The sequence below is a fragment of the Gopherus flavomarginatus genome, chromosome 19, assembly GCF_025201925.1.
Source record: "Gopherus flavomarginatus isolate rGopFla2 chromosome 19, rGopFla2.mat.asm, whole genome shotgun sequence".
Taxonomy (NCBI): Eukaryota; Metazoa; Chordata; order Testudines; family Testudinidae; genus Gopherus; species Gopherus flavomarginatus.
The window spans coordinates 16,134,567-16,147,193 of NC_066635.1; the positions used below are offsets into that span (position 1 = coordinate 16,134,567).

The following is a 12,627-nucleotide window of genomic DNA, read 5'->3' on the forward strand; positions in this document are numbered from 1 at the left end:
GGGGGAAGGGGAGCAGGCAGGGGAAGGGGCTGTACAGGCGGGGGGGAAGGGGAACAGGCAGGGGAAGGGGCTGTACAGGCCGGGGAGAAGGAGCACAGGCAGGAGGGGCATGTGCAGGCAGGGGAGGAAGGGCGCAGGCGGGGAGGGGGGTTATGTAGTTTGTGGGGAGCAGGCAGGGGAAGGGGGTTGTACAGGCTGGGGGGAGAGGGCGTAGGTGGGGGAGAGGGGCACAGGCAGGAGGGGGATGTGCAGGCAGGGGAGGAGGGGCGCAGGCGGGGAGGGGGGTTATGTAGGTTGTGGGGAGAGGGGAGCAGGCAGGGGAAGGGGGTTGTACAGGCTGGAGGGAGAGGGCGTAGGTGGGGGAGAGGGGCACAGGCAGGAGGGGGATGTGCAGGCAGGGGAAGGGGGCACAGGCAGGAGGGGTATTCAGCAGGTTGTGGGGAGAAGGGAGCAGGCAGGGGAAGGGGGTGGTACAGGCTGGGGGGGGGAAGGGGCACAGGCAGGAGGGGGATGTGCAGGCGGGGGAGGAGGGGCTCAGGCAGGGAGGGGGGTTATGTGGGGAGAGGGGAGCAGGCAGGGGAAGGGGGTTGTACAGGCTGTGGGGGAGTGCACCAATGCAGCCTAGTACAGGGGGTCTGAGGAGCACATGCAGGTGGGTGATCACAGGCAGGGGAGAAGGGGCACAGGGTAGGTACTGATGTATGTACAGACAGTAATGTCCTGAAATTGCTGTATTTTAACAAAAAAAATCACATCCTCTTGTTTCTGTGCAGTGTCATAAACAAAACACAATATTAAATAAGACAGGTTTGGGACGCAGGCTGAAGATGCCCTTTGAGGTTTTTTTTTATATATATTTATATAAATATATATATGTATGTGGTTCCCAGCCAATGGGAGCTGCAGAGCTAGCGCTCAGGGCAGGGGCAGTGGACAGAGCCGCCTGCCACACCTCTCCCTAGGAGCAGCCAGGAGAGGTTGTCGCTTGCGGGCAGCCGCCTGAGATGAGCACCCCCGGATCTGGCACCCCGAACCTCCTCCCATACCCCAACCTGTTGCCATGGCAAGTCACTGAAACCGATGCATTTCTCCAAAAATTTCAGTTTTGATGTACTGGCATTTTCAATTTAAAAAAACAAACCCAAAATATTTTGTCAAAAAATGCCCAACCAGCTCTAATCCCAGTAACATTAAGCAAAAAGTTGGGTTGAAACCAAACACCTGGGAAGGTTTGAAAATCAGAAGGGATGTGGGGAGTAGCTAGTGAAGGAAACAGAATGAGGACAATGTATCTTCCTAAACCGAGACTCTCTGTGTTCATTTCTAGTGTATCCATCTCCAGGTGCCAGCAACTGAGCAGAGGTCTCACAAACTGTAAGTTTCAGCAGAGGCAGACGCAGGGTCCAGCACCAATGATGGTCATTTGACTGCCCTAAAAGGGGTAACTAAGTAAGTCCAAGTCCTAAGAAGGCAGTATTTCCAAACACCCGATAACGAGTTTCCAGGATGATCTAGTGTTCATTGAATACTGGAACGTTCCATTTTAAATAGCTTGGTAACTTGGGGGTCAAGCTTTTAGTTACACTTGTGTAAAATGTGCTGTTAATTACATCAATGTCAGAGGATTTACACCAGTGCAATTGAAGAGAACAGCAGGTACCCGTGAGTATTCTGGAGGCATTTGGATTTGGATCTCAAAACACACCATTGTTCAGATACAGCCTGTTTGGTCCAATTGTGCAGTAGGAAGGCTGGGGAAATTGTGGCTGAACGTAACCTCAAGCAGTCCAGCATCCTTCTTCTGCTGGAACAGATGAGATCACTGGGAAGGTCATCAGCTGAGAATCGGCATGGCAGCATTGATTGCAATGTAGCTGTGCTAGCCACCTAGCCCATGATATGGAGACCAACATTTCCAGTTCCTGATTTGATTCCATTTAGCCTCACCTTTTTCCACTTCAAAGTTAGTTGTTTGCCTCCCTCTTTTCATGACAGGAGTATCCCAGACCACAGGGCATTTCTCCCGGAGGGGAGGTGATAAGGAAAAGGAGCATGCAAAGAGTTTGCCCAATATGCTTTCAATTGCCAATAAATCGGCCCAGTCCTGAGGGCATCACTTAACTGTTCAGGGTTAGAAGCTTAGCATAGCTCCAGTGACTCCAGGAGCGCAACTCTGACACCTCACTGCAGATTTCGCCTCCAAGTCTTTACCGCTCTGCCAATGTGTCTTCCAGGCTACCCCCCTTGTCCCATTCAATCCCTATTTTTTTAAAAAACACTTTTGCTTTCTGACTCGTGAAAAGTGAGATGGCAGGAGGATATGAAATTAAGCGAATAAACCTATGTTGCTGCTGAACAGCCATATGAGTTACAGGAAGGGTGGCTGGCAGAAAAGAGAAAGCACAAGGATAACAGTAATTTTTTTTTTTGTATGTTTACAACGCCAGAAGTGCTGCATGTAATGGTTAGTATGTTTGCTGTAATGTAAGGGAGACTGGTCTAGAGGATTGGGAGACAGGTGTTATTTCCAACTTGACGACGCACTTGGTGTGTGTCATTGGGCAAGTCACTTCACCCTATTCTCTCCCTTCTCTATTTTGTCTATTTAGAGTTTGAGCATTCTACGAGGAGCACGGTCTCTTACTATGGGTTTGTACAGCATCTGGCATAAGGAATTCCTGGGTCCTCTAGGCACTCCTGTCATAAAATGTATTTGTAAAATACTCAGATCTTTCAGCACCAAAAGTGTAAAATATTCAGTGAGTTTGGAAATCTGCTTATATCGTAAATCAACCCTAAGTCTAACCAAAAAACACCCCACACAATTCCATGACTTTTGTTTTATCCAGAGCTGAGATTTATTCACAGAAAATAATCCTAAATATCCAGAATGTCATTAGCTTAGAGTGCAATTTTTTTTTTGCCAGTTGCATAAACTAATACAGAACCCTTTGTTAATACTAACAATTTTAATTAAATTAATAGCAATTCTGGAAGACAAACTCAGTTGATAGAAAATATAAAAAAAATTTACTGTACAAAGTTTACATCACATTTGAAAAGAAAATATGTCAATTTTCACCATATTACAGACTCCATTTACATACACTACGAAGTCGTGGCTATGGTAGCAGTATTGTACAGCAAGCTTCACATTTACATGGCTAAAACGATACAGGCTTCCCGTGCTAGTCACTCCCTTACATAACATCACCACAAGAAGAAATAGTACGAACGATCATAAAACAATGCAGCATAAAGACCCAGTTCAGTTAGCAACACGTGTTAAGGAATAAATGGGCCTGATTCTTTTCACACCATTGACATGAATTGAGTTACCTCCCATTTTCACCAGCAATCAGACCCAAAGACACCATTCACAGCTCAAGCTTTTGTAAATTCTTCTTTAAAACAAGAAAACAATTTTAGATCCAAGATATTAGTTAAAGTAACTGCAGGATTCTAATAACTTAACTCACATCAGGCCAGGTCTTCAGCTAGCGTAAATCAGTGTTGCTCCACTGATCTCACCACATGCCTGCTGAAGATCTGGACCACCAAGCAGTCCTCAACATAGTATATGCACAGTAAAAAGTGCTGCTCGATGTGGGTCAGGGTATCAGAATCTGTCGGGATATAAAGAGCCCTGTATTGGGACTATTGTGCCATTCCCACTGAAATGTATCTGGGAGTTCTACTTAAAAGGGGATGGGCAACATAGCCCTGTGTTTCTGTGAATAAGGTTTCTAAAATGTGCAAGTAACTTTTGGGTAGTGGATCTCAAACTGTGCTAGACAGTTCCAGCTGATAATTTTATTAAAGGACAGTTAAGAATGCATCATTTTCCCATTACTTTTGCATGTTGCCACAAGACGGCTAGCTGCTAATGAATGGGAGGGAGAATGGTTAACACAAATATGAGAAGTCAGTGGTCTGTGCTGTGGGGAACAGGAGGGGAAGAGCATTCAAGACCATCATCTTACCAAGATGTGCCTCAAAGGTTTGGAACCCCCTGTAGGGTCCTGTTTTACCCACACAACTTGCTAATTGCTACGAGTACATCAAGGCTGTTGCCAGTGCCACATATTCAAACCAGAGTCACGTTCTTCAGTCACATGAAGGACTAATAATTCAGAACACAAAGACTAAAAGTATACAATGGAACAACTTTAAATCACAAGATCTTTACTTAGCCAAAAACACTTTCTGAAGCTAATGGAGGCTTTGTCTAAAAGGTCTAAACATCTGTTTTTATTTCATGTAATTTAGAGACGCACTGAAGTCTAATTTCCCGCTTCATTTAGGCACATATTGTGCCATCAATATTTAAGCAAAATCTTCTAAGGAAACTGAATCCTGCTTATTACTGATGGCACAATGCGGTCTTCAGCTTTGGAGATGAGAGCAAATATTAGTATTTTTTCATCCACAAAACCATATGGTGTTAATAGCTTGCTACAAATACAGTTACACTTAAGGAGTTTTATTCATTTAATTAAATAAAGCTATGGTGGGATCAGTAACTACCACACAAACCAGTTTTACATTCGACACATACATTATAAACATTTGAACACAATATTTGCAAGAGACTGAGCATGTGTTGACTTAGCATCTACTTGTTATTGCATTGTCTGGAATATGGAAGTTAGGAACCATTTATGCCATCTTGTTTGCTCTGTGAAAAAAAATCAGGGGCCATATGTGGCCTCTAGAAGCATGGTTGTCATTTTGCATGTCCGAGAGAAAGAAACTAGCTGCGACCCCCACCCCCAATTTGAAAACATGAACTCTTAACATTTCAAAGCACTTCCATACCCCATTTTGTCTGCATGCTGTAATGTGCATGGGGTGGGGTAGGGGAAATGTCTGAAATGGAACTGCCATAAGTATTTGTTTGACTCCTAGCCCCCCTGAAGTCACTAGCAAACCCCTAGTGCTTCAATGGGATTAGTATCTTTTCCCCAAGGGATTGTATTTCCCTTAAGTGCCAACACCCCAGGCAGTTTTATAGCAGAAGTCATGTACCAGTACCAGTAGCTATTACCCAGCTTGCCGCTGCTGGAATGTGCACGTGAGATCACACCTGCTATACATGTAATGGGATGGGGCGCCTGATGGGACAAAGCCATTGTATCTGCATATATCTGCTACACCCTCCAGCAAAACAAGACCTTTATTTTAGCTAAAGCATTTGCCCACTTGCTTAGTGTTACCTGGGAGCACAGGTATTTTATTTATACACCTATAATGCACAGTGCCAGTCTCTTTTCTTACACTTCATTCTTTCAACTGGTGCATCTATACCTCCTACAGTTCCTCTGCTCCCACTGCTCCTTTCTGAAAGTCTGGGCACCCCTTCATTATTTTTAGCAACAAAATATTTAAATCTAACACGGTATCTGATGCCCAAGGCAAAGGATGAAGCATCTTACCACATTAACTCAGAAAAGCGGTCTGCGGTAATAATGCTAGACAGATTTTAAAAGGTCAGAGTACAATCGAAAAGGAAATTACTGATATTAAAAATTAAGGTTCAGAGCCTTCAAACCAATGTGCTGTTTGCAGACCCTTGCACTCCACTCATGGCTTCAGGGGGGCTCCCCACATCCTGAAGGGTCCAGACTGACATCTGGCCAGAATATTGAATTCTGACAGAGACAGCACATACAAGCCTCCCAGAAAACCTGAAATGGAATCTCAGGCCCAGATTGTGCCAGGTATTTCAGCACTTATCACCCATTGAAGTCATTGGGAATTAGGCACCTAAATACCTGTGAGGATCTGGGCCATATTTCCCAGTCTGGGAGACTGGAAGATGTGTGGGCCTTGTCTTCACAAAGCGAGGTGGTAGACGTACATTCTTATCTAGAGAGAAAATCCTAGAGAAGACAACACAATTTGCAGTTTTCGTACAAGTTAGTAGGTGGAGTTAAACATAGTCTGTAACTTGACCTGATAGCTTATGGGAAAAACAACAACTGCCTGCTATTCACTAGGATTTTACCTTTAGTTAATTAACTCAGGGTGTGTTCTCATCTTTTCTCTTAGTGAGGATGCAGCCCCAGAGCGGCTGCTCCACAAGCCCTCTGTTCCCCCACCTATGAGAACAGATCTTACCCATCTTTGTGCTTTGAGATCTGCACCATATAAAAACATGAAGTCTTAGTAAGAGTCATGGAGTGGCAGTCCAGGGGGCATGGCTTACACATTTCTATGCATGGGACCCCCAATTTGACAGTGGCACCTGCGCACAGCCCCTTGCATGTGGGGGCAGCCCAGGGTATTGAACATGCAGAGCTGCCCAAAGCCAGCATACAAGCTGCACATTAACACGGCCTTTGTAGCTCATGTCCATTTGGGTGGCATGATTCCACTTCTCACTTGCACTAATCAGAATATGGCCCCTTTGTTTCCATGCAAAAAGTGCTGAGTTTGTGGGTTTTGCCTTAAAAAAAAAAATCCAACCTTTAAACACACACAACAAAACATGAGACATGGCTCACGTCAGATGGCCCAAGACGGGACTTCCTTCCTCATTGTAAGATCTCCGCCAGTCCTAGTTTTTACACAAAACACAAATGCTTCAAGCCTGATTTTTTTCAGAATAAAAGCATGAGAATCAAGTCCTGCACCCAGCACTGCCACTGGTGACAAATAAGAAAAGGCAGCTAAAAATCTCCCTGAAACTTTTGCACATCAAGCTTTCAGTTTCAAAAGTGAAATGAAGCTTTTAAAGAGTGGTTACTTTTTGCAACTGCCACTGGAAAGAACTAAAAGTGATACCATGTTGTTAGCGGGTGGAAGGAGCGATGGTGGGGTGGGGGTGAGGGGGAGTTTCCAGGAACTCCATGCTGTGTTATCAGAAATCGTTCTAGTTTGGGGACAGGTTTCAGAGGAGTAGCTGTGTGAGTCTGTATCAGCAAAAAACAATGAGTCCTTGTGGCACCTTAGAGACTAACAAATTTATTTGGGCATAAGCTTTTGTGGGCTAAAGCCCACTTCATCAGATGCATGGAGTGAAAAATACAGTAGGCAGGTATGTATATTCACCCCTTCTTGTCAACTGTTGGGAACAGGCCACTTCCACCTTGACTGAACTGGCTCCTCCACTTGCTAAGGTAACTCTTTTCATGTGCTGTAGTATATATACCTGCCCTCTGTACTGGGGGCAAGGGGGAACTCAAGTACTGGTCTGATCTAGAGAGTAGTAATAAGGAAACATCTAAAATCATCTCTCCAGTTTGTGTTCATGTCACTCTTTCATTCATATGCAGAGGACTTAATAACGAGGATGAACTAAGCAGGCTGTTCAGAAGTCTAACCTGAATTGTCAGCCTAGGGCAAAGCAGTGCAACTGAACTCTGCAGGAAGAGAACACCAGGAAATGAAGCGTTCTGTTCACCCTGAGGTACGAGACATCCTGGGCCTGATTTTCAAAGGCAGCTCCCAGTGTAGTCAACAGGCTCCGCAGAGGCTGAACAACTTTCAGAGTCAGGCCATCTATAGTTACTGCTTATTTACCAGCACCTCCCTAGTCTAGTAGAGAAACTACCTTCAAACAACCCTTTTCCACTAAAAGCCATGTTGTTTTGCATTGTTAAAATATTAGTAGTCCCAACAAAGGGCCAAAGCCAATTAAAACCATAGCTCAATTTCTGTACTGTAGACACACTGAAGGGGGCGGTGAAAGAAGACAGAAGAGGGGGAATAATTATTGGATCTTTCTAGGGTCTCACTGTAGGAAGTAGGTAATTTTTTTTTTAACTGAATCCACTCTGAAGTGATATATACAGCCATGTGTATTACCACCACCAGCACAGTTTTAGTAAATAGTATGAATCCAGCTGTCATTTCCTTTACCCTCATTTTACAGCTGTGTAACTCCACGGACACCAGTGGAATCACTCCTGATTGACACCATTGTAAGTGAGAGCAGAAGCAGGCCCTGAATGTGGATTATACGGTCTCTAATTCAGCTGGCATGGACCGGATCCTAGTACCCATTATTCAGTTACTGTGGAACCTGCTTACATTTACAATGGAGAAGAATTTAAGTCCCAAATAAGTACAGTGCTGCAACAGGCAGATGGCAACTCTGATTACTGTGAATCTGTAAACATTAAAGCGGAGATTAAATAACACCCTTAAAGGATGAAGGTGCCCAGTTTTCACTGAAAGCCAGTGAGATGATGATGCTCCCACTCCCCTCATGGTTTTGGGTTTTTTTTTTTAAATCTCACCCTCTATTTTATGAATAAATGAACTATGCTAGAAAAAGGGTTCCACTCTAATCAATAGTCAAGACAAAAGGGCAGGATTCTGATCTCAGTGTAAACCTGGACTCTGAGTTAACTCCCTGGGGAGGTATTCCAGATTTGCAGCAGTGTAACTGAGATCAGAACCAGCCCAAGCTTGGACAAAGTTTCCAGAGAAGATCAGTAATCAAGAGTTTATTCGTTTGCCCAAACCATAACAATCCATGCATTTCCTTTCAATCTAATAAAAATCTAAAGTTCTTTTAGAAGTTTCCTTATGGAGACACAATGGGGCCATAACTCCATTCCTTCTCACTTGAACTGGCAGCATTAGTGATTTAAAGCTAGCCGTTCTCTGACACATGTGCAACCTCTATTAGCTTCAGTGGAAACTGTGAATGATTTGCAGTGCAGAAATTAGCCCTTAGTTACTCCACAGATGCAATGAAGAACTGGGGGAGCAGTTCTTTTCAGTGCCATTTGAATGCTTGCACTTAAAGGTGATTTAAGATTTTTCTTTATTATCATCATCATCATCATCATGTTAAAAAAATATAGTTCACATAGAGAAACATCTGATGTAAACATTTTTTAAATAATTGCTGGTGCTTAGGCATAACTCAGACTTCAGAAACAACATACGCCAGTTTGAATGGAGGGATCGTGTGGCTTTCAGGTAGGGCTGCACCAGTTTCATACGTCGGAAGATGCTGTGAAGGTTTCCAATGTTGTGTGTGAGCAGGTAGACAACAGTATCAACAAGATAATTACACACCATGCTATATCTTTTGATTACTTGATTCCAGGATTCCCAAGCCAAATCTTTCAAAACGGAGGACAACTTTGCTACTGTTAATGCTGAAAAGAGTGGGGAAGGGAGGGGAAAAAAGTTATGCATTTTTTTTTTGATTCGTTGTAAAAAGAGCCCTATAAACAGCCCTTACAAAGCATCCTATAAAGGAAATAAAATGTATTACGCTCTGCAGTACAGCACAATGCAAGGTCGTCCAACAAAGAAGTTTAAGTGCAGTGATCAGCAAATAAAATGAACTTTGATAACAGGGCTTGATCCTGAAGTCCTTGCGCCTAGTGCTTTTCAGGAGAGGTTGCCCCCAGTGCAAATCTTTTCTGCTTCAAAAGGAAAGAACATTCCAGAAGGGGGATGGGGAAAAAAAAAAAAGAACAAACAAACAAGGTGAGGAATTTTCAAAGGCTCAAAATGTGTGCAGGATGCCCGACACCCACTGACTTTAAATGGGTGTTGGAACCCAGCTGTCTTTTGTGCTTTTGAAAATCTCCCTCTCCCAAAATGGCTCTCTCCCCTGCCCAGATTGATCAAAGGTAAGAAACTAGATTCTTAACTGGGTTAGGGAGTAAAGGAATAAAGTCTGGGAAACCATTGTTAAGGTGGGAGGAGGAAAATTACTATTGAAAGATCAATTTCTATCAAGGAAGAAAGGATGAATCTGACACAGTCAATTAAATAATCTTTTAAAAAGCCATCTTTTTTTCTCTCTCCAGACTGTACTAAGGGTCAGTGGAAAGAAACTTTCCTACATTTACTAAAGGTCCGTTAGCACTATCTTGAAACATTCAATATACAAAAAAAAAAAAATCTCCTTAGATGACTTAAAGGCAGGTGTCACAAATGAGGTAAGTATTGAAGAGTACTTTCTTTTACTGTACAATATTGTACATAAGCACCTGGCTATCTGGAAATGTAATATCATGTATGTAAAGAGACATTCATCTCCAGAAAACACTTACTGGAGATAATTTGTCTTCACTGAAAATTAGTGCAAACTGATAGTGGCTCCCGCTTCATAGCCTGCCAAACTAAAACATTTGTTAGAACTCATGATCTGTAAGGGCCTGTCTACATGCAGCCTCTAAGGAAAGTTAATCTGAATTAACTAGAGGTGTGAATTTAAAGTGGATCTGTTAAACTGCCTAAACCCTTGTGTGGACACTCTCATTCAGGGTTAAACTAAATTAAAGCTACTTTAATTTTGAATGAGTGTCCACACAAGAGTTTAATGCACTTTAATCATTTTCACTGAAATCAGTCACTGAACTCCTTGCTTTCCAATGGAAAAGTTAACTCTGATTAGTTTTTCCTGAGTGTCCCCAGGTAGAAAAAGCCCTAAGATTTAGATTAAAAAAATATGCTGTGCTCGAGCTTGATTCAGCAAAGCTCTTAAACACATGCTTAAATTGAAGTAGTGGAACTTAAAACAAAGCCCTTTGCTGAATAGGGGCCCTAATTAGCAACGCTAGTCAAATGACTGATAAAATTCAAATGGCTGGATTGTTCCTGGGCCTGTGTGAGTGTGTAAAGGGGAGGGAGAAGCCACAAGTAATGTTAAAAGTTACAACTGGTCCCAAACCGAGGGCTGCTCTACACTACAAAGTTAGGTCGGCTTCACTACATCGCTCAGGGCTGTGAAACAGAAGAATTCTTCCCTTGACCCAGATACTGCCTCTCCGAGGCGGCGGCTTTACAGTGATGGAAGGGGTTCTTCCATCGCTGTAGTAGTGTCTACACTACAACATCAAAGCGGCAGCTGTACTGCAGAAGTGTTTCTTGTGTAGACACACCTTGAGCAAGGAAACCTGCCTACTTCCAGTTCTCTCCCCTGGAAAGCGAGGCGTTCACTGATGATTTCAGTAGAACTGAGGAGCCCAAATACCCTTTCAGGGCCTAAGTCTCAGTCACTAAACTCCTCAACCAGTTCCCACTCAAGTCAATGGCAAAAAGTGATTACTGGTTTCAATGGAAATTGGCTCCGGCCCTAATAGCTGCCGGCTACAAAAGGAAGCGGCGCCAGCGGCAGGCTGAGGTACAACTGCCAGCTGTGGAGGGAGGAGGCGCACACGTGATGACATCCTGCCCCTATCTCCCCCCACCCCAGCACCCACCACAAGGAGGCGAAGGGGCTTCCTGGACCTGAGAGGGGCCCGGCCCCAGGAGCACATGCAGTGACTGCACTGGGTGAGTGTGCTGCCAGGAGGGAGAGGGGGGACTGGAGTCCTCCTTGCCGGCCCCAGCCTGCCTGCACCCCAAACTCCTCATCCCCAGCCCTGCCCCACCCCAGAGCCCATCCCCCAGCCAAAGCCCTCACCCCCCTGCACCTCAACCCTCTGCCCTAGCCCTGAGCCCCCTCCTGCACCGTGAACCCTTCGTCCCCAGCCCCACCCTGCAGCCCTCACCCCTGCAACCCAACCCTCTGCCCCTTCCTGCACCATGAACCCTTCATCCCTGGCCCCACCCCAACCCTCTGCCCAAGCCCCCTCCTGCACCATGAACCCCTCATCCTCAGCCCCACCCTAGACCCCTTGCCCCCAGTCAGAGCCCTCATCCTCCCACCCCACATTGTGCAATATAGGGAAATTGTTAAACGCTTACTGTTCCAGTCCATTTACACATCATATATATAATTTTTAAATAATCTGCTTACAAGGCAGGCATTGGGGTGGGGTGGGGTAGGGTAGACTTGGACCCGTTCTGGGCACCACCAAAAATTATACAAACTTGCCACCCCGTTCAGCATTGGTTCCTAATGAGAATTTGTGCCTGTGAAAACATTCAGCAGCTACACAGCACAGCAATAACGATTTGATGTGTAACCTAAGGACTCACAGCTGCTTGAGTCCCGCACCCCTCTTTGTTGGATGAGACTTGCAGAATGCACACAACCGAAAACAACATTTAGCAACTACAAAACAACCCACAACTACAGAATCCAAGCACAGAGTGCCATTTCTATTGCTTATGCCTTGCTAGTAGTAGGCGTTAGACGTAATCACAAGACCGTTTCAAGGAAGAAGCTACAGCCTGCCCTGTTGAAATGATTCAGAAGTGAACACAAATGGCCATGTTGTTAGTTGACGGCAATTTTTCTTGAAGACAAGCATTGTTATTCAAGCCAACAGCCCACACCAAGAGAAAAGACAGGAGAGAGGAATTCGTAAAGTGTTGGTTATGTCCAAAGGTTAAAAAATTTGGTAGTTTTGTTTTTAAGTGAGAGATGATTGTCCAAAGTTGTCGATTAGGATACAACACATGGAAGCATGCAAGGCAGACCCAGAAGCTACAACCTATAAAAGATAGGAAGAAAAAAAAAACAATTAAGAGTTAGTTTGCAGTCACTAGAAGCAAGCTTTAGAGAATTATACATTGTAAGGCTTATCCTAAAATAAATCAAGGCGTTAGTGTAGTGATTCTCAAAGTGCATGGTGTACGCAAACAATTTGCCAGAGAGGGTGTGTGAACCTTTGTTTCTCTATTGTGCCTCAGAAAAAATGAGAAGTCAGTTTCTAGCTGTTACGGTTATGAAGAAAACCTTCAAAAACATGACCTGAATGTAAC

The 12,627-nt window shown here is 44.2% G+C and overlaps 1 protein-coding gene across 3 annotated transcripts in view; it reads right to left on the reverse strand.

Annotated features, from left to right (window-relative positions):
• Positions 1-7,105: 7,105 nt before the first annotated feature.
• Positions 7,106-12,627, reverse strand: part of KSR1 (kinase suppressor of ras 1) — a 119,204-nt gene continuing 113,682 nt past the window's right edge. For all 3 annotated transcript variants that reach the window (XM_050929722.1, XM_050929723.1, XM_050929721.1), the window contains one exon: positions 7,106-9,116. In XM_050929722.1, coding sequence (XP_050785679.1) covers positions 9,038-9,116 — 79 coding nt within the window. In that variant the 3' untranslated portion in view covers positions 7,106-9,037. The remainder of the gene's footprint in view (positions 9,117-12,627) is intronic.